A 23,006-nucleotide genomic window follows, 5' to 3' on the forward strand; every position below is an offset into this window, starting at 1 on the left:
AGAGCATGAAGAAGAAAAATTATTGAAAACTCTGAAGAAGCATTGTGCTGCTATTGGATATACTCTTGATGATCTTAATGGCATTAGTCCCACTCTATGTCAACACAAAATAAATTTGGAGAAAGATGCCAAACCAGTTATTGATCATCAACGATGGCTGAATCCTAAGATGAAATAAGTGGTAAGAAAGGAAATATTAAAGCTCCTTGAGGCAGGTATAATCTATCCCGTTGCTGATAGTCAGTGGGTAAGTCCTGTTCATTGTGTCCCTAAGAAAGGAGGTATTACTGTCGTTCCTAATGATAAAGATGAATTGATTCCGCAGAGAATTATTACTGGTTATAGGATGGTAATTGATTTCCGCAAACTAAATAAAGCTACTAAAAAGATCATTACCCTTTGCCTTTTATTGATCAAATGCTAGAAAGATTATCCAAACATACACATTTTTGCTTTCTAGATGGTTACTCTGGTTTCTCTCAAATACCTGTGTCAGCTGATGATCAAGCAAAGACCAATTTTACTTGCCCTTTCAGTACTTTTGCTTATAGACGTATGCCTTTTGGTTTATGTAATGCACCTGCTACCTTTCAAAGATGCATGATGACTATATTCTCTGACTTTTGTGAAAAGATATGTGAGGTTTTCATGGACGATTTCTCCGTTTATGGATCCTCCTTTGATGATTGCTTGAGCAACCTTGATCGAGTTTTGCAGAGATGTGAAGAAACTAATCTCGTCTTGAATTGGGAGAAATGCCACTTTATGGTTAATGAAGGCATTGTCTTGGGGCATAAAATTTCTGAAAGAGGTATTGAAGTTGACAAAGCTAAAGTGGATGCTATTGAAAAGATGCCGTGTCCTAAGGATATCAAAGGTATAAGAAGTTTCCTTGGTCATGCCGGTTTTTATAGGAGGTTCATTAAGGACTTCTCAAAAATTTCTCAGCCTCTGACTAATCTATTACAACAAGATATACCATTTGTTTTTGATGATGATTGTGTAAGAGCATTTGAAATACTTAAGAAAGCATTGATTTCTGCACCTATCGTTTAGCCACCTGATTGGAATTTACCTTTTGAAATTATGTGTGATGCGAGCGATTATGCTGTAGGTCCTGTTCTCGGCAAAGAGTTGATAATAAATTAAATATTATTCAATATGCTAGTAAAACTCTAGACAATGCCCAGAGAAATTATGCCACGACTGAAAAAGAATTCTTAGTAGTTGTATTTGCTTGTGATAAGTTCAGACCTTATATTGTTGATTCTAAAGTAACTATTCACACTGATCATGCTGCTATTAAATATCTTATGGAAAAGAAAGATGCTAAACCTAGACTTATTAGATGGGTTCTCTTGCTACAAGAATTTGATTTGCATATTATTGATAGGAAGGGAGCTGAGAACCCCGTTGCAGACAACTTGTCTAGGTTAGAAAATGTTCTTGATGACCCACTACCTATTGATGATAGCTTTCCTGATGAACAATTAAATGTCATAAATGCTTCTCGTACTGCTCCATGGTATGCTGATTATGCTAATTACATTGTTGCCAAATTTATACCACCTAGTTTCACATACCAGCAAAAGAAAAAGTTTTTCTATGATTTAAGACATTACTTCTGGGATGACCCACATCTTTATAAAGAAGGAGTAGATGGTGTTATTAGGCGTTGTGTACCTGAGCATTAACAGGAACAGATCCTACGCAAGTGTCACTACGAAGCTTATGGAGGACACCACGCTGGAGATAGAACTGCACATAAGGTATTGCAATCCGGTTTTTATTGGCCTACTCTCTTCAAGGATGCTCGTAAGTTTGTCTTATCTTGTGATGAATGTCAAAGAATTGGTAACATTAGTAAACGTCAAGAAATGCCTATGAATTATTCACTTGTTATTGAACCATTTGACGTTTGGGGCTTTGATTACATGGGACCTTTTCCTTCCTCTAATGGGTATACACATATTTTAGTTGCTGTTGATTACGTTACTAAGTGGGCAGAAGCTATTCCAACTAGTAGTGCTGATCATAACACCTCTATTAAGATGCTTAAAGAAGTTATTTTTCCGAGGTTTGGAGTCCCTAGATATTTAATGACTGATGGTGGTTCACATTTTATTCATGGTGCTTTTCGTAAAATGCTTGCTAAGTATGATGTTAATCATAGAATTGCATCTCCTTATCATCCGCAGTCTAGTGGTCAAGTAGAATTGAGTAACAGAGAGCTCAAATTAATTTTGCAAAAGACTGTTAATAGATCCAGAAAGAATTGGTCCAAGGAACTTGATGATGCATTATGGGCCTATAGAACTGCATATAAAAATCCTATGGGTATGTCTCCGTATAAAATGGTTTATGGAAAAGCATGTCACTTACCTCTCGAACTAGAACATAAGGCATATTGGGCTATTAAAGAGCTCAATTATGATTTCAAACTTGCCGGTGAGAAGAGGTTATTTGACATAAGCTCACTTGATGAATGGAGAACCCAAGCCTATGAGAATGCCAAGTTGTTTAAAGAAAAAGTTAAAAGATGGCATGACAAAAGGATACAAAAGTGTGAGTTTAATGTAGGTGATTATGTGTTGCTATACAACTCTCGTTTAAGATTTTTTGCAGGAAAACTTCTCTCTAAATGGGAAGGTCCTTACGTTATCGAGGAGGTCTATCGTTCCGGTGCCATAAAAATCAACAACTTCGAGGGCACAAATCCGAAGGTGGTGAACGGTCAAAGAATTAAACATTATATCTCAGGTAACCCTATAAATGTTGAAACTAATGTTATTGAAACCGTAACACCGGAGGAATATATAAGAGACACTTTCCAGAACGTTTCAGACTCCGAAAAGGAATAGGTATGTGGTACGGTAAGTAAACCGACTCCAAAACAGTTCTAATGGCAAATTTTCTCCGTTTTGGAATATTTAGAAAAATAGGAAAATAAGAAGCAGTCCGGGAAGGACACGAGGCTTCCACGAGGGCGGGAGGCGCGCCCTACCCCCCTGGGCGCGCCCCCTGCCTCGTGGGCACCTCGAGTGCTCTCTAGACTCTGTTTTCTTGCACGATACTTCTTTCGGTCGGTAAAAATTCATTATATAATCTCCCGAAGGTTTTGACTCATGTATCACGCAAATATCCTCTGTTTTTGTTTCGAGCTGTTTCTGTAGCGGATTTGGAGCAAGATGTCATTCAAAATTCCGACGGAGAGAGCTATGTCTCACACCTCATTGCTGACCCAAAGACCTATGGGGATTATCTCCTTGTGGTCGAACTACGGATGAGGAGGAGGATGCTCATTTGATGAGGATCAATGATTCAAGTTCGGAGGAGGAGGATGTCCCTCTACCTCAACCTGGGGATATACACATGAAGTTCAAGAAATCTAGTCTCCCTAAGAGGGCTAAACTATCTAACAACCGATCTATTCCTTCTCGTTTTCGGCAGAAAAGCAAAGGAGATTTATGTGACAAGATCTTGAAGCTGGAATCGGAGGTCGATGATTTAAAGGAGGAAATTGCTCTTCTCAACTACAGTATGAAGAAGCTAAAGGCACATCATCAACAACTCCACCATCTTCTTCACCAGCAAAGGAGATATAATCACATGGGTATGGGAACTCCCCTTGGCAACTGCCAAGCTTGCGGGAGGTGCCCCGGTATCGTATCACCATCACACTCCTATCTTTACCGTTTTTCTTAGTTCGATCCTTTTGGTAATATCTTGATCTATTAAAATAAATTTTTTGGTATGGTCTAGTTTTGAGTTTTTCTTTATGATCCCTCTATGTAGTCGAGTCCGTGAGTTATATAATAAAGAATAGTGTTGAGTCAAGGGCTTGATTATTTTGCCATGATCTTGAGGAAATAAAAGAAAAAGAAAGAATAAAAAGAAATAAAAAGAGATCATATTGATCTTATGGAGAGTAATGACTTCACATATAAAGAGTATGATGATTAAAAGTTGTTGAGAGTTGGCAAACATAGTTTTGGTCATCGTTGCAATTAATAGGAAGTATTAAAGAAAGAGAGGTTTCACATATAAATATACTATCTTGGACATCTTTTATGATTGTGAGCACTCATTAAAATATGACATGCTAAAGAGTTGATGCTGGACAAGGAAGACAACGTAATGGGTTATATTTTCTTATATCCGAAATAAAGTATATTCTCATGGATCAAACAACATGTTGAGCCTGCCTTTCTCCCTCATGCTAGCCAAATTCTTTGCACCAAGTAGAGATACTACTTGTGCTTCCAAATACCCTTAAACCCAGTTTTGCCATGAGAGTCCACCATATCTACCTATGGATTGAGTAAGATCCTTCAAGTAAGTTGTCATCGGTGCAAGCAATAAAAATTGCTCTCTAAATATGTATGACTTATTAGTGTGGGAGAAAATAAGCTTTATACGATCTTGTGATGTGGAAGAAATAAAAGCGACGGACTGCATAATAAAGGTCCATATCACAAGTGGCAATATAAAGTGACATTCTTTCGCATTAAGATTTTATGCATCCAACCATGAAAGTGCATGACAACCTTTGCTTCCCTCTGCAAAGGGCCTATCTTTTACTTTTATCTCTTACCCTTATGCAAGAGTCATGATGATCTTCACCTTTCCTTTTTACATTTTATCCTTTGGCAAGCACCTTGTGTTGGAAAGATCCTGATATATATATATATATATATCCAATTGGATGTAAGTTAGCATGAACTATTATTGTTGACATTACCCTTGAGGTAAAAGGTTGGGAGGCGAAACTATAAGCCCCTCTCTTTCTCTGTGTCTGATTAAAACTCTGTAACCACAAGTATTGCGTGAGTGTTAGCAATTGTGAAAGACTAAATGATAGTTGAGTATGTGGACTTGCTGAAAAGCTCTTACATAGACTCTTTTCGATGTTATGATAAATTGCAATTGCTTCAATGACTGAGATTATAGTTTGTTAGTTCTCAATGAAGTTTCTGATTCATACTTGACATTGTGAATATATTATTACTTGAGCATAAGAAATCATATGACAATATCTATATATGTTACTGTTATGAGAATGATCATGATGCCCTCATGTCCGTATTTTATTTTATCGACACCTCTACCTCTAAACACGTGGACATATTTATCCTTATTGGCTTTCGCTTGAGGACAAGCGAGGTCTAAGCTTGGGGGAGTTGATACGTCCATTTTGCATCATGCTTTTATATCGATATTTACTGCATTATGGGCTGTTATTACACGTTATGTCACAATACATATGCATATTCTCTCTTATTTTACAAGGTTTACATAAAGAGGGAGAATGTCGGCAGCTGGAATTCTGGGCTGGAAAAGGAGCAAATATTAGAGACCTATTCTGCACAGCTCCAAAAGTCCTGAAACTCCACGGAAGTTATTTTTGGAAACAATAAAAAATACTGAGCGAAGAAAATACCAGAGGGGACCCACACCCTGGGCACGAGGGTGGGGGGCGCGCCCTACCCCCCTGGGCGCGCCCCCTGCCTCGTGGGCCCCCTGGTGGCCCTCCGGTGCCCATCTTCTGCTATATGAAGTCTTTCGTCCGAGAAAAAATCATAAGCAAGCTTTCGGGACGAGACTCCGCCGCCACGAGGCGGAACCTTGGCGGAACTAATCTAGGGCTCTGGCGGAGCTGTTCTGCCGGGGACACTTCCCTCCGGGAGGGGGAAATCATCGCCATCGTCATCACCAACGCTCCTCTCATCGGGAGGGGGCCAATCTCCATCAACATCTTCACCAGCACCATCTCCTCTAAAACCCTAGTTCATCTCTTGTATCCAATCTTTGTCTCCAAGTCTGGGATTGGTACCTGTAGGTTGCTAGTAGTGTTGATTACTCCTTGTAGTTGATGCTAGTTGGTTTATTTGGTGGAAGATCATATGTTCAGATCCTATATGCATATTAATACTCCTCTGATTATGAACATGAATATGCTTTGTGAGTAGTTACGTTTGTTCCTGAGGACATGGGAGAAGTCTTGCTATTAGTAGTCATGTGAATTTGGTATTCGTTTGATATTTTGATGAGATGTATGTTGTCTCTCCTCTAGTGGTGTTATGTGAACGTCGACTACATGACACTTCACCATTGTTTGGGCCTAGAGGAAGGCATTGGGAAGTAATAAGTAGATGATGGGTTGCTAGAGTGACAGAAGCTTAAACCCTAGTTTATGCGTTGCTTCGTAAGGGGCTGATTTGGATCCATATGTTTCATGCTATGGTTAGGATTACCTTAATACTTCTTTTGTAGTTGCGGATGCTTGCAATAGGAGTTAATCATAAGTGGGGTGTTTGTCCAAGTAAGGAGAGCACCCAAGCACCGGTCCACCCACATATCAAATTATCAAAGTACCGAACGCGAATCATATGAACGTGATGAAAACTAGCTTGACGATAATTCCCATGTGTCCTCGGGAGCGTTTTCCTTCATATAAGAGTTTGTCCAGGCTTGTCCTTTGCTACAAAAAGGATTGGGCCATCTTGCTGCACTTTATTTACACTTGTTACTTGTTACTCGTTACCAATTACCTTATCACAAAACTATCTGTTACCGATAATTTCAGTGCTTGCAGAGAATACCTTGCTGAAAACCGCTTATCATTTCCTTCTGCTCCTCGCTGGGTTCGACACTCTTACTTATCGAAAGGACTACGATAGATCCCCTATACTTATGGGTCATCACATTTTCCTAAACATATTTCTTCCTCTGAAAAATTTCTGAAATTTTTAGTGACTCAAAATAAAAGTGAACCAAACTCAACAAGATTGATAGCAACTACTCCCACAAGTGCCTAGAGGCTATATCATGCATTAAAACTACTTTTGACCATATAAATTTGACATGCAAGCTCAAGAACAGGGTCACCTAAGCAGATTTCTTTTGCAATAAATAAAGTACTAGAACAAAAACTAATTGGAGCATTGGAGGAGTCACATACCCACTACTAGGAAAAGGGCTATAGATGGAATGGCCACTAATGGCGCACCAGACATGTGGTGCGCCATTGCTATATAGCAATGGCGCACCATGTGCCGGTGCGCCATTAGTGTGAAAGACACTAATGGCGCACCAGACAAACGGTGCGCCATTAGTAACAATTTTTTTTCCAAACATACTAATGGCGCACCAGGACACAGTGCGCCATTACTAGTTCTAACTAGTAATGGCGCACTAGCTACATAGTGCGCCACTACTATATTTTTTTATTTTTTATTTTTTTGCAAAACTACTAATGGCACACCAGGGAACAGTGCACCATTACTAGCGATCCCCCTCCATCTCGATCGCTATCCCACCTCGCCAGATCCGGGCCCCCTCGCCGCCGAGCACCCCCCGCACCCTCTACCCCGCTCCACCGGGCGCCGCCGCCGACCCCCCGCACCCTCCCCCGCTCCACCGCCGCCGACGACCCACCGCACCCTTCCCTGCTCCACCGCCACCGACGACCCACCGCACCCTCCCCCGCTCCACCGCCGCCGACGACCCACCGCACCCTAGCTCCCCTGCTCCACCGCCGCCGATGACCCACCGCACCCTCCCCGGCCCGCTCCACTGCCGCCGACGACCCCCTGCACCCTCTCCGGCCTGCTCCACCGTCACAAATGAATGCTATAGCTAATTCCTCCCTCTCCCTCGCCAGTTCCCCTTCGTCCCTCTCCCCCGCGCCAGTTCCTCTCCGTCCGCTCCCAATCCGCGCCCCCGCCGCCTCCCTCTCCCCATCCTCCCCTCCGACCCCACCCCACTCTCGCCGAAGCAGCGCCGCAGGGCCGACACCAACCTCGCCCTCGCCCGCGCGCGCCGCAACCTCCGCCTCGCATTCAACAGCTACACATTCTACACCGAGGACAAGGACATGAAGAGCGATGGTTATCAGAACTCCGGGGTAACGATGGAATCCTACACCGGTAACGACAAGGACAGAGCACCCCCCGCAACCCCCGACGACCCACCGCACCCTCCCCTGCTCCACCGCCGCCGAGCACCCCCCCGCACCCTCTCCCCCGCACCCTGTTTTTATAAAAATTATTACTGTTTTTATAAAAAAATATTACTGTTATGATTTAAACAAGTTTCAACATATTTAAACACAAATAAATATCAAACAGCATTTTAAATGCATTTTTTATAAAAATTATTACTGTTTTTATAAAAAAATATTACTGTTATGATTTAAACAAGTTTGAACATATTTAAACACAAATAAATATCAAACAGCATTTTAAATGCATAAAAACAAAAATTTGGGAGCCTGGGAATCGAACCCAGGACCTCCTAGTGTGTGTGCTGCGTGCTGACCAGTCGGGCTAGTGGGCGTGTTTTGATGGAGATAGGGTTAGGTGGAAATATAACCTGAGCAGTCGGGCTAGTAATTAAAACAAAATTCTAATGGCGCACCAGGGGGCGGTGCGCCGTTAGAATCGACGTACTTATGGCGCACTAGGGGGAGGTGCGCCATTGCTAACCCACTCCACTTGTTCCCCTCGCACTGTGCGTGGCCTCTCCCTCCCTCCCTCCCTCGCCAGATCCCCCACTCGACCCCAACCGTACGCCGCCGCCCCCTTGCTCCGCCCCCTCCGTCCGCCGCGCCTGCACGCCGCCGCCGCCCCCTTGCTCCGCCCCCTCCGTCCGCCCCGACGCGCCCATCCCGCCTGCCCCTGCCGTCCTCCGCCACCGGCCCCTGCTCTCCTTCGACCGCGGCGAGCGAGGACCCGGAAGAGCTCGGATCCCGACCGCGACCCCTTCGCCGACCCCGACCCCGACCCCTCCGGCGACCAGGTACCTCTCCTCCTTCCTCCTTCCTCCCTCTCTCCGCCATTCCCCATTCCCTCCCACCTGTCCAGCGCCGACTCCATCACCATCGACTGACTCCCTCGCAGTCGAGATCCGCCCCGTCGACGTCTAGCAGCCCAGCTCGACCTCCAGCCACTCCAGCTCCCTGGTGCGCCAAAAAGGTGGCAGCTCGTAGCCTCGTACATTGCTTTCAGTATGGGTGTAGAATCTCTAGCAGATAGTTCACTAGTATAACAACAATGGTCATTGTTTAGTATTTGGCACTTCTGTTTAGGTTAAAACAATGTTATTTTTTTGTTCTTTTGCAAAGATTAGAGTGCAGCAGCCCTGTAGATTGTGATTAATTACTATATGATTCAGTTCTAAATATTTTGTTTTATGATCCCAGTGCAAAGGAATTCATATTTTAGTTTACATCTGTCCATGTAGTGTGTTGTGAAGGCCAAGTTTGAGAAGTGGTGGTGTCGCGGAGCAATCCTCTCCCTTGACAGGTACAGTGTCCACTCTTCCACATGTCTTAGTTTTTTAATGCAATTGCTTCATTGCCATATTACATCATTAACTGTTATATATTCCAAATCGTGCAAAACTTCAATAGGGCAAATATGTGATGATACAGGTTGTTAGTTGCTACTAGAAAGTGTTGAGAGATATTAAAGCGGTGTAACAATTGCTGTCGGGTTTTGCAACTGATATCTTCTTCATCTCCTTTTGCACTGCTTACATGTAAGGTATTGTAGTTTAGGTGCTTCTTTCACCAGCTGCAAAACAATGCAGCTGGTGCTTGATGCATGTGTTAATGCTAGTAAGCTCCTGTTATGGGTCTCAAGCATGAATGTACCCCAAGATTTCTATTGGAACTGGACATGTGTTAATGCAATTAGGTGCTTCTTTCACCAGCTGCAAAACAATGCAATTTCATACGTTTTCACCAGCTGCAAAACATCATAAAAATACCATTAGGTACTTCCGTAAACACAAAAATAGAAACAATGCAAGACATGGCTTGTCTCTGATCCTCTGTTTTGTTTTTTCATTGGTTGCATTTTGATCCTAAATGTCAATCAATAAGTCTATTATTAGGAATCAGCAAAGTTGATTAATGGTAGTTGTTCTTTGTATTGTGGAATACATCGCATGTTTTATAAATTGGGTCAGATGTATAATTAGTCGATGTATAATCCTGGTACTAATTGGTCTCTTCTGCTGCTTATCAGAGATGGGGGGAAGCAGCCACCGCCGCTCTGCCTCACCGGAGTACGAGTTGGATGCTTTCGAGTTCTTCAGTATCATACTTGGGACTTCAGTATCAGCCACGAGGCAGGTATATAAAACGAGAGATCTCCCCTTCACCCATCTCATTATGATAACTCTGTTGTTTGCTACATCACTCCTTGTCCCAAATTGCAGAGGCTGCCTGACACTTTTATGAACATGCTGGGTGAAGATCCGCCACATAATGTGAAGCTCCGACAGGCCGGCAGCGGGGTTCGCAGGCTGTGGGACGTGGAGTTGGTGATCAAGGAGGGCCACATGTACCTGTGCCGTGGCTGGGAGAAGTTCTACAGTGCCTACGACCTACGGACTGGGTAGTTTCTTCTCTTCAGGTACGACGATGATGCCACAATGCTCATCGTGAAGGTTTTCAACACGACTATGTGTCGCATGCGCTACACTGACGACGAAGATGCCAGTGCGTTCTGCCTCTTCTTATTCCTCTACATTTGGCTTTGTCTCACATCGATTGTTAACGGCCATTGTTGCATTTGGACAGGCAATGGGAGCAGCAGCAGCGACACTGGCTACAGCCAAAGCAGCAGCGATTATGGTTGTAGCAAAAGCAACAGCGATTCTGGCTTTAGCGAAAGCAGCAGCGATTCTGGCAGCAGCAAAGACAGCAAGAAGGATGATCCGGACTGGAGTGGGGGAGAAGAGGAGCAGAGTGGGCCGCTGCAGGATGACGATGGGCATCAGGCTGAGGATGACCTAGCGCTGGTGGTGGCTGACCAAGGGCAAGAGATGGTGGTGGCTGGCCATGGGCAAGAGATGGTGGTGGCTGACCATGGGCAAGAGATGGTGGTGGCTGAGGATGACCTAGCGATGGTCGTGCCCGTCCTGCCTGAAGGTGGCCTCGCGATGGTGGTGGTGCCTGACAATGACCACGCACCAGTGGTGGCACCGGCGATCCCACAGCTGGGCGACATGACCACGCCAATTGTGGTAGAAGACTACATCCCACAGCTGCCTCCACCGCCTCGCCGCTCTTGGCGCATCAGGCTGAGGAAGGAGAAGGAGAAGAACAATGAGAACTGAACTATGTGAAACTTTTGTAATATGGTGTTGGATGGATAACGATGTTGGATGAACAATGTGAAACTTTTGTAATATGTAACGATGGAACTATGTGTTGGCTATGTATGTATATATGATGAAACTTGTGTGTTGGATATGATTGTTATATGGATGCTTGTTGTATATATATGTGTTGGATATCTCATATGTGAAATAGTGACCTGAGATTAAGAAAAAAACGATTTTTTTTAAAAAAAAATGCTACTAATGGCGCACTTCCATCTGGTGCGCCATTAGTATACCAGTTACTAATGGCGCACCTGTGGGATACTAATGGCGCACCCGTGGTGCGCCATTAGTATACAAGATACTAATGGCGCACCTGTGGTGCGCCATTACTAAAATATTCTAGTGGCGTGGTGCTAGTGGCGCACCAGTAGTGCGCCATTAGTAGGCAAAACTGGTGCGCCACTAGTAAGCCTTTTTCTAGTAGTGACCAAAGAACAATCCCCCAAAGCAGTTTTGTGAATGGAGCTTTGAGCAAGGAGATCGAAAATGGCAGCAAGATGAGCTAGAACACGGGTTTGAGCTAGGGTAGGATTTTTTATGGAGGAAGAAGAAGTGTGTGGGTGCTGGAATAAGTGGAGGGGGCCACGTGGGGCCCATGTGGTAGGGGGCGCGCCCCGGACCCTCGTGGCCAGGTGGTGGCTCCCCCTGGTGTGTTCTCAGTGCCAGATATTCTTAAATATTCTACAAAAAATCATATTTCATTTCAGGACATTTGGAGAACTTTTATTTTTGGGGTATTTTTATGGCAAGGATAATTCAGAAAACAGACAGAAAATACTATTTTTGCTTTATTTAATCTAAATAACAGAAAGTAAAAGGAGGTTACAGAGAGTTGTTCTTTCTAACTTCATCCATCTCATGCTCATCAAAAGGAATCCCCTAACAAGGTTGATCAAGTCTTGTTAACAAACTCTTTCCGAATAACATGAAACCGGAGAATTTTCGAATAACACTAGGTTACCTCAACGGGGATATGCATGTCCCCAACAATAAGAATATCATATTTCTTCTTGACAGTAGGAAGAGGAAATTCGAAACCTCCAACAGTAATAGTTGGAATTTTTCCAATAGAATTGATACTGTGGACTTGAGGTTGTTTCCTCGGAAAGTGTACCATATGCTCATTACCATTAACATGAAAAGTGACATTGCCTTTGTTGCAATCAATAACAGCCCCCGCAGTATTCAAGAAGGGTCTACCAAGGATAATCGACATACTATCGTCCTCGGGAATATCAAGAATAACAAAGTCCGTTAAAATAGTAACGTTTGCAACCACAACAGGCACATCCTCACAAATACCGACAGGTATAGCAGTTGATTTATCGGCCATTTGCAAAGATATTTCAGTAGGTGTCAACTTATTCAAATCAAGTCTACGATATAAAGAGAGAGGCATAACACTAACACCGGCTCCAAGATCACATAAAGCAGTTTTAACATAGTTTCTTTTAATGGAGCATGGTATAGTTGGTACTCCTGGATCTCCAAGTTTCTTTGGTATTCCACCCTTAAAAGTATAATTAGCAAGCATGGTGGAAATTTCAGCTTCCAGTATCTTCCTTTTATTTGTAACAATATCTTTCATATACTCAGCATAAGGATTCATTTTAAGCATATCAGTCAAACGCATATGCAAAAAGATAGGTCTAATCATTTCAATAAAGCGCTCAAAATCCTCATCATCCTTTTTCTTGGATGGTTTAGGAGGAAAAGGCATGGGTTTCTGAACCCATGGCTCTCTTTCTTTACCGTGCTTCCTAGCAACGAAGTCTCTCTTATCATAACGTTCATTCTTTGATTGTGGGTTATCAAGATCAAGAGCCGGTTCAATCTCTACATCATTGTTATTACTAGGTTGAGCATCAACATGAACATCATCATTAACATTATCACTAGGTTCATGTTCATTACCAGATTGTGTTTCAGTATCAGAAATAGAAATATCATTGGGATTCTCAGGTGTGTCAATAACAGGTTCACTAGAAGCATGCAAAGTCCTATCATTTTTCTTTTTCTTCTTCTTAGAAGAACTAGGTGCATCAACATTTATTCTCTGAGAACCTTGCTCAATTCTCTTAGGGTGGCCCTCAGGATACAAAGGTTCCTGAGTCATTCTACCCCCTCTAGTCACAACTCTAACAGCATTATCATTTTTCTTATTATTTAATTCATTGAGCAAATCATTTTGAGCCTTAAGCACTTGTTCTACTTGAGTGGTAACCATAGAAGCATGTTTACTAATGAGTTTAAGGTCACCTTTAACTCTAGACATAATCACTCAAGTGTTCAATCATATAAGCATTAAGTTTCAAATGTCTACCAACATAAGCATTGAAGTTTTCTTGTTTAACAATAAAATTATCAAACTCATCTAAGCATTGACTAGCAGACTTATAACGAGGAATATCACCTTCATCAAATCTATTGAGAGAAATTACCTTTACTACCTGTGTCGGGTTATCAAGACCATGTATTTCTTCAATAGGTGGTAAATTCTTAACATCTTCAGCTTTAATACCTTTTTCTTTCATAGATTTCTTTGCCTCTTGCATATCTTCAGGACTGAGAAATAGAATACCCCTTTTCTTCGGAGTTGGCTTAGGATTTGGTTCAGGAAGTGTCCAATTATTATCATTACTCAACATATTATTCAATAGCAATTCAGCTTGATCGGCAGTTCTTTCCCTGAAAACACAACCAGCACAACTATCCAGGTGGTCTCTGGAAGCATCGGTTAGTCCATTATAAAAGATATCAAGTATTTCATTTTTCTTGAGAGGATGATCAGGCAAAGCATTAAGTAATCGGAGAAGCCTCCCCCAAGCTTGTGGGAGACTCTCTTCTTCAATTTGCACAAAATTATATATTTCCCTTAAGGCAACTTGTTTCTTATGAGCGGGGAAATATTTAGCAGAGAAGTAATAAATCATATCCTGGGGACTACGCACACAACCAGGATCAAGAGAATTAAACCATGTTTTAGCATCACCCTTTAATGAGAACGGAAATAACTTAAGGATATAGTAGTAACGAATTTTTTCCTCATTAGTGAATAGGGTGGCTATATCATTTAATTTAGTAAGATGTGCCACAACAGTTTCAGATTCATAGCCATAGAAAGGATCAGATTCAACCAAAGTAATTAACTCAGGATCGACAGAGAAATCATAATCCTTATCAGAAATACAGATAGGTGAAGTAGCAAAAGCAGGGTCATATTTCATTCTAGCATTCAAAGACTTTTCTTTCAGCTTAGCTAACAGTTTCTTAAGATCATATCTATCTTTGCAAGCAAAAAAAGTCTCTAGCAGTTTCTTCATCCATAACATAACCCTCAGGCACATCAGGCAATTCATATCTAGGGGAGAATCTTCATCATCACTTTCATCAATATTATCAGTTTCAATAATTTCATTCTCTCTAACCCTAGCAAGTTGTTCATCGAGAAATTCACCTAGTGGCACAATATTTTCAAGCATATAAGTAGTTTCATCATAAGCATCATGCATAGCAGAAGTGGCATCATCAATAACATGCGACATATCAGAATCAATAGCAGGTGTAGGTGCCGCAAATATACTCATAACAAAAGGTGAATCAAGTGCAGAGCTAGATGGCAGTTCCTTACCTCCCCTCGTAGTTGAATGATAAATCTTGGTTTTTCCGTCTTTCAAGTTCCTCATAGTGATCAATAGATATAAATCACAAGTGACTCAAAGAATAGAGCTATGCTCCCCGGCAACGGCGCCAGAAAATAGTCTTGATAACCCACAAGTATAGGGGATCACAACAGTTTTCGAGGGTAGAGTATTCAACCCAAATTTATTGATTCGACACAAGGGGAGCCAAAGAATATTCTCAAGTATTAGCAGTTGAGTTGTCAATTCAACCACACCTGGAAAACTTAATATCTGCAGCAAAGTATTTAGTAGCAAAATAGTATGGAAGTAATGGTAACAGTGGCAAAAGTAACAGTAGCAGTTTTGTAGTAATTGTAACAGTGGCAACGGTAAAGTAACTAAGCAAATATCAATATGTGAAAAGCTCGTAGGCATTGGATCAGTGATGGATAATTATGTCGGATGTGATTCCTCATGCAACAGTTATAACATAGGGTGACACAGAACTAGCTCTAGTTCATCAATGTAATGTAGGCATGTATTCCGAATATAGTCATACATGCTTATGGAAAAAGAACTTGCATGACATCTTTTTTCCTACCCTCCCGTGGCAGCAGGGTCCTAATGGAAACTAAGGGATATTAAGGCCGCCTTTTAATAGAGTATCGGACCAAAGCATTAACACTTAGTGAATACATGAACTCCTCAAACTACGGTCATCACCGGGAGTGGTCCCGATTATTGTCACTTCAGGGTTACCAGATCATAACACATAGTAGGTGACTAATGACTTGCAAAATAGGATCAAGAACTCACATATATTCATGAAAACATAATAGGTTCAGATCTGAAATCATGGCACTCGGGCCCTAGTGACAAGCATTAAGCATAGCAAAGTCATAGCAACATCAATCTCAGAACATAGTGGATACTAGGGATCAAACCCTAACAAAAATAACTCGATTACATGGTAAATCTCATCCAACCCATCACCGTCCAGCAAGCCTATGATGGAACTACTCACGCACGACAGTGAGCATCATGAAATTGGTGATGGAGGAAGGTTGATGATGACGACGGCGGATTCCCCTCTCCGGAGCCTCGAACGGACTCCAGATCAGCCCTCCCAAGAGAGATTAGGGCTTGGCGGCGGCTCCGTATCATAGAACGCGATGAATCCTTCTCTCTGTTTCTTTCTCCCCGAACGTGAATATATAGAGTTCGAGTTGTGGTCAGTGGAGCCTCAGGGGGCCCACAAGGCAGGGGGCGCGCCCTCCATCCTCGTGGACAGGGTGTGGGCCCCCTGCTAATGATTCTTTCTCCAGTATTTTTTATTAATTCCAAAAATATTCTCCGTGAAGTTTCAGGTCATTCCGAGAACTTTTATTTCTGCACAAAAATAACACCATGGCAATTCTGCCGAAAACAGCGTCAGACCGGGTTAGTTCCATTCAAATCATGCAAGTTAGAGTCCAAAACAAGGGCAAAAGTGTTTGGAAAAGTAGATACGTTGGAGACGTATCAGAAGGCAAGATATTCGTTGCTAAGAATGGATCCTTTCTAGAGAGGGAGTTTCTCTCGAAAGAAGTGAGTGGGAGGAAAGTAGATCTTGATGAGGTAATTGTACCTGCTCCCGAATTGGAAAGTAGTTCATCACAGAAATCGGTTTCAGTGATTCCTACACCAATTAGTGAGGAAGCTAATGATGGTGATCATGAAACTTCAGATCAAGTTACTACCGAACCTCGTAGGTCAACCAGAGTACGGTCTGCACCAGAGTGGTATGGTAATCCTGTTCTTGAGGTCATGTTACTTGACCATGACGAACCTACGAACTATGAGGAAGCGATGATGAGCCCAGATCCGCGAAATGGCTTGAGGCCATGAAATCTGAGATGGGATCCATGTATGAGAACAAAGTATGGACTTTGATTGACTTTCCCGATGATCGGCGAGCCATTAAGAATAAATGGATCTTCAAGAGGAAGACGGACGCTGATGGTAGTGATACTATCTACAAAGCTCAAATTGTCGAAAAAGATTTTTGACAAGTTTAAGGTGTTCACTACGATGAGATTTGCTCACTCGTATCGATGCTTAAGTGTGTCCGAATCATGTTAGCAATTGCTGCACTTTGTGAAATCTGGCAAAATGGATATCAAAATTGCATTCCTTAATAGATTTATTAAAGAAGAGTTGTATATGATGCAACCAGAAGGTTTTGTCAATCCTAAAGGTGCTAACAAAATGTGCAAGCTCCAGCGATCCATCTATGGACTGGTGCAAGCATCTCGAAGTTGGAATATACGCTTTGATGAGTTCATCAAAGCATATAGTTTTATACAGACTTGCGGTGAAGCCTGTATTTACAAGAAAGTGAGTGGGAGCACTACAGCCTTTCTGATAAGTATATGTGAATGGCATATTGTTGATCGGAAATGATGTATAATTTTCTGGAAAGCATAAAGGAGTATTTCAAAGGAGTTTTTCAAAGAAAGACTTCAGTGAAGCTGCTTACATATTGAGCATCAAGATTTATAGAGATAGATCAAGACGCTTGATAAGTTTTTTTTAATGAGTACATATCTTGACAAGTTTTTGAAGTAGTTCAAAATGGAACAGTCAAAGAAGGAGTTCTTGTCTGTGTTGCAAGGTGTGAAGTTGAGTAAGACTCAAAGCCCGACCACGGCAGAAGATAGAGAGAGAATGAAAGTCATTCCCTATGCCTCAGCCATAGGTTCTATAAAGTATGCCATGCTGTGTACCAGACCTATTGTATACCCTGCCCTGAGTTTGGCAAGGGAGTACAATAGTGATCTAGGAGTAGATCACTAGACATTGGTCAAAATTATCCTTAGAGGACTAAGAAAATATTTATCGGTTATGGAGGTGATAAAGAATTCGTCGTAAAGAGTTACGTCGATGCAAGCTTTGACATCGATCTGGATGATTCTGAGTCGATCTGGATTAATATTGAAAGTGGGATCATTTAGCTAGAGTAGCTCCATGCAGAGCATTGTAGACATAGAAATTTGCAAAATACATACAGATCTGAATGTGGCAGACCCATTGACTAAACCTCTCTCACAAGCAAAACATGATCACACCTTAGTACTCTTTGGGTGTTAATCACATGGCGATGTGAACTAGATTATTGACTCAAGTAAACCCTTTGGGTATTGGTCACATGGCGATGTGAACTATAGAGTGTTAAATCACATGACGATGTGAACTATTGGTGTTAAATCACGTGGCGATGTGTACTAGATTATTGACTCTAGTGCAAGTGGGAGACTGAAGGAAATATGCCGTAGAGGCAATAATAAAGTTGTTATTTATATTTCCTTATATCATGATAATTTTTTATTATTCATGCTTGAATTGTATTAATCGGAAACTTAGTACATGTGTGAATACATAGACAAAACAGAGTGTCCCTAGTATGCCTCTACTTGACTAGCTCGTTAATCAAAGATGGTTAAGTTTCCTAACCATAGACATGTGTTGTCATTTGATGAACGGGATCACATCATTAGAGAATGATGTGATGGACAAGACCCATCCGTTAGCTTAGCATGTTGATCGTTTAGTTTTATTGCTATTGCTTTCTTCATGACTTATACATGTTCCTCTGACTATGAGATTATGACCCTCCCGTACACCGGAGGAACACCTTGTGTGCTATCAAACGTCACAACATAACTGGGTGATTATAAAGATGCTCTACAGGTGTCTCCGAAGGTGTTTGTTGGGTTGGCATAGATCGAGATTAGGATTTGTCACTCTGTGTATCGGAGAGGTATCTCTGGGCCCTCTCGGTAATGCACATGAATATAAGCCTTGCAAGCAATGTGACTAATGAGTTAGTCACGGGATGATGCATTATGGAACGAGTAAAGAGACTTGCCGGTAACGAGATTGAACTAGGTATGATGATACTGACGATCGAATCTCGGGCAAGTAACATACCGATGACAAAGGGAACAACGTATGTTGTTATGCGGTATGACCGATAAAGATCTTCGTAGAATATGTAGGAGACAATATGAGCATCCAGGTTCTGCTATTGGTTATTGACCGGAGATGTGTCTCGGTCATGTCTACATAGTTCTCGAACCCGTAGGGTCCGCACGCTTAACGTTCGATGATGATTTGTATTATGAGTTATGTGATTTGATGATCGAAGTTTGTTCGGAGTCCCAGATGAGATCACGGACATGATGAGAAGTCTCGAAATGGTCCAGAGGTAAAGATTGATATATTGGAAGGGTATATTCGGGCATCGGAAAGGTTCCGAGTGATTCGGGTATTTTTCGAAGTACCCGAGAGTTACGAGAATTCGCCGGGGGAAGTAGTGGGCCTTAATGGGCCATACGGGAAAGGAGAGAAGGGCCACAAGGGGTGGCCGCGCGCCCCCCCATGGAAAGTCCGAATTGGACTAGGGAGGGGGCGGCGCCCCCTCTCTTTCCTTCTCCCTCTCCTACTCCTTCCCTCTCTCCCCTCTTGGAAAGGGAAGGGGACTCCAACTACGATTGGGAATCCTAGTTGGACTCCCCCTATAGGCGCGCCTCTCCTAGGCCGGCCTCCTCCTCCTCCCTCCTTTATATACGTGGCCAAGGGGGCACCCCAAAGGACAACAGACAATCTCTTAGCCGTGTGCGGTGCCCCCTCCACAGTTTAACACCTCGGTCACATCGTCGTAGTGCTTAGGCGAAGCCCTGCACCGGTAACTTCATCATCACCGTCACCACGCCGTCGTGCTGACGAAACTCTCCCTCGGCCTCAACTGGATCAAGAGTTCGAGGGACGTCACCGAGCTGAACGTGTGCAGATCGCGGAGGTGCTGTGCGTTCGGTACTTGGATCGGTTGGATCGCGAAGACGTTCGACTACATCAACCGCGTTACTAAACGCTTCCGCTTTCGGTCTACGAGGGTACGTAGACACACTCTCCCCGCTTGTTGTTATGCTTCTCCTAGATAGATCTTGCGTGATCGTAGGCAATTTTTTTTTGAAATACTACGTTCCCCAACAGGGCACGCCATCGAACTCCAGATCTGACACCCCACCACGACTAGGATGTCGAAGGAGGAAACCACACCTGCCATCCACGAACCACGGATCCAGCACACGGTTCGTCTTCTAGATGTCGTCGATGCAGGCCACAATTTGCATCCGCTCCTGGACTACCTCCCAAGCTCCGCGCCGACGTTGGAGTAAACGTCGTCGCAACGGCGGAGCCCGAGGACACAGGTCCACCATGAGGATGCCGCCGCCGCCACGCCATCCTTGCTTGAACAGACTGGTTTCCAAATTCATCCCCAACCACAGGACTGAAGGCATCGTCAAGGATGGATCCGAAGAATCTTTATTCAGCATCGTCATCGTCGCCGCCGAAGCAAGACGATGAACAACCCAAAAACCTAGACTACGAGAGAGTAAAAACGATCTATGCACGTGGATCCGACGATCCCCCTCACCACCGACGACTGAGGTCGCCGGAGAACGACGCTAGAAGATTGGCCTCTTGGCGGCGGCTAGGGTTCCAGTCGCCAGGACGAGAGGAAATCTGGTTTCTTTTACAGGGTTGTTACCATACCACTAATAATTTGCTCATATGCTTGGTGCAGAGGTTTTTGAATTTCTTAGGTACAAATTCTGCGAAGTATATTAACCGTGCAGGTCAATATCAATATGCAGGGAGAAGTTGTGAAAATAAGTAAATAACACAACCGAGATAGGATATTCCGGACCTAGCAAGTACCGTCGGGTTCATTCCTGTTATCGGAGCTCAGCTATCAAACTGCTGTAGCTCGAACATTTAATTTTAATTTGTGTAACTACTCCGTACTTCTCATGTACTACTATACCTTGAAGTTTATGTTTTCTGTCCTCGTTGCGATTCTGAGTTTCCGAGGCGTGGACGGCTCGGTCGTGGAAAGATGACTCATCATCCTCGGCACTTTGTGTTCTGGTCTGTCACGATCCAAGAAGTGTAGCTACCTTTCATCTTCTCCTCCGATTCTTACTCGCCAATCCACCAAGAGCGCGTGCCCCCTGTACAAAATAGCGACCGACGACGACTTTCCCCACCTCCCACCTCCCCACTAACCCAACCTCCTTCCACCCACGCAGTCCCATGGCGAGCGCGGCGCCGGAGCTCGACGTCCAGGACCTCCGCCTGCAGGAGCTCATCCGGGGCTCCATGCCGGACCGGCCGCCGTCCTCATCGTCGTCCCGCGTGCCGCCGCTCAGCGACGACGAGATCGGCCGGTTCCACTGCGCGGTCTGCATGGAGCCCAAGCTGGTGTTCGACCGGTTCCGCGCCACGCCGGCCTGCGCGCACGAGTTCTGCGTCGCCTGCGTCGTGTCCCACATCGAGGCCCGCGTCGCGGACGGCAACGTGCCCGTGCCCTGCCCGGCGGCCGGGGCCGGCTGCCCCGGCGCCATGCACCCGGAGGCGTAGAAGCTGCTCGACATGGACGTGTTCGACGCCTGGTGCGTCGCGCTCTGCGAGCGCGCCGTCGGGCCGGGACGCGCGCGCTGCCCCTACCGGGACTGCGGCGAGCTCGTGGTGCTCGACGCCGGCTGCGGCGCCGCCGTCGGCGAGGTGCCTGAGGAGGCGACCTGCCCTGGGTGCTCGCGCGCCTTCTGCCTGCTGTGCGAGGAGCCCTGGGACGACCGCCACGACGGCGGCCAAGGGTGCGCGCTCGACCGGCTCGCTGTGGGGCGCAGCTGGATGCGCTGCCCGAGCTGCCGCGCCATGATCGACCGGATCGACGGGTGCAAGAGCATGCTGTGCAGGTAAAACTAACCGCGGTAACAACGTACTACTGCTGCTGCTGGCTACTTCTTAAATTGACTTTCACCTGCAAGTTTCCTCCTCGGTTAAATCTTCAAACTTGCTTAAGATTATGAACCAGGGTTTGTGCGACTTTTTCCGATGGCCGTTTCAAACAATGAAGGAGGATTGTCAAACGCAGCTGTTGCTTAGAATTTGGTTATTCAATTTTGGAGGACACTGTCTGAATTGCAGTCGCTTTTCCTGTGAACCATTGATTGTGATTTGTAGTCTTCGTAGGAGCATCTATAAATTTGTAGACTTGGGTTGACTACTGACTTGAAAAACCCTGTTGACTTGACCGACGACGACGACAGCATATGAGTTCCATTTTTCAGATCAGCGGGGATCGGTTCCCCGGTTCCATTTCGTATAACAAAACCAATGTTAACAAACACCAAGATTCAGAACCCCAACCAAAAACATGAAGGCAAATTTCTCTGAGTCTGCCATTACTAGTGACAATTTCTCTGTGTATGTTAAATTAATATAAAAGCGTTTAGATCACTAAAATAATGATCTAAATGCTATTATATTAGTTTAAATAGTGATCCAAAGCTTTTATGTTAGTTTACGGAGGGAGTACTGAATCTTTGTCGGCTCTTGTGATCCACAGGTGTGGCTCCGTCTTCTGCTATGGCTGTGGCTCGTCTCGGGCAGAGGGGATGTGCAGATGCTATGCTTCGCGACGGGAGGACTTCATACCACTCGACGCCGGCTTTGAGCTCATCGGGGCCGGGCCAAGCGCTGGCCTTTCCTCGACTCTCGGCAAGGATGCGGTCATGTAAATGCTTTGAGTCGACGGTTGTTGAACTGATCGAGTACTAATTAGTAGTGCTGAACTCTTGAGTGAGGAAGCCAAACAGAGGACTACCGGTGGTACATATATATTTTCATTTTCCCTTCCATTCTCTTGCATGTATGCATTGTCTATTGTGCTTCATGCTGCCGTGGATTGTGATATTACTTGGCAACTATGGGCACCTTCAAGAAAAGGCCGCTAGGGTTTCTGCCTCCCATCGGCGCGCCGCCGATCTCACATGTCTTCTGTGACCTTAGGGCCATGGGTGCGCGGTGGATCCCGGTCCTTGCCGACGGGAGGGCTTCGTTTTCAGGTGCTTCTAAAAGTTTTGTTAGAGTTTGTGTCATGGTCAAGAAGACGAGACGACGGCTGCTTTTCTTGAAGATGGAACAAAGTTCTCCCCGTCTTGCCCCCGTCCTGATGTTGTGTCTAGTATCGTCAAAGGGCGTGTGGAGGTGTGTCTCTGGCGGATCTCGCGCGATTCAGTTGGTAGTTGTCTTTGATGGATCCGCTCGGATCCGGTCTTTATTCGTCTTTGTTCATGTGTCATCAGGTTCAGTGGCGGA

The 23,006-nt window shown here is 44.1% G+C and overlaps 1 protein-coding gene and 1 pseudogene across 1 annotated transcript; both read left to right on the forward strand.

The window, feature by feature from the left end:
• The first annotated feature begins 10,440 nt into the window (after nt 1–10,440).
• Nucleotides 10,441–20,061, forward strand: LOC141022846 (uncharacterized). The gene is made up of 3 exons (XM_073499118.1): nt 10,441–10,507; nt 10,589–11,034; nt 19,996–20,061. Exons 1-3 carry the CDS (start codon nt 10,441–10,443, stop codon nt 20,059–20,061), a joined length of 579 nt encoding a protein of 192 aa, XP_073355219.1.
• A 791-nt stretch (nt 20,062–20,852) lies between these two features.
• LOC109780760 (E3 ubiquitin-protein ligase RSL1-like) lies at nt 20,853–22,633 on the forward strand (annotated as a pseudogene).
• Nucleotides 22,634–23,006: the final 373 nt, after the last annotated feature.

The sequence above is a fragment of the Aegilops tauschii genome, chromosome 5 (assembly GCF_002575655.3).
Source record: "Aegilops tauschii subsp. strangulata cultivar AL8/78 chromosome 5, Aet v6.0, whole genome shotgun sequence".
In the NCBI taxonomy this organism is placed as follows: Eukaryota; Viridiplantae; Streptophyta; class Magnoliopsida; order Poales; family Poaceae; genus Aegilops; species Aegilops tauschii.

Coding starts and splice junctions, on each gene's coding strand:
- LOC141022846 (XM_073499118.1), top strand. CDS start 10,441: ATGCTCATCGTGAAGGTTTTCAACACGACTATGTGTCGCATGCGCTAC. Junction 10,508..10,588: donor CACTGACGACGAAGATGCCA/GTGCGTTCTGCC, acceptor GCATTTGGACAG/GCAATGGGAGCAGCAGCAGC. Junction 11,035..19,995: donor ACATGACCACGCCAATTGTG/GTAGAAGACTAC, acceptor CTACCTCCCAAG/CTCCGCGCCGACGTTGGAGT.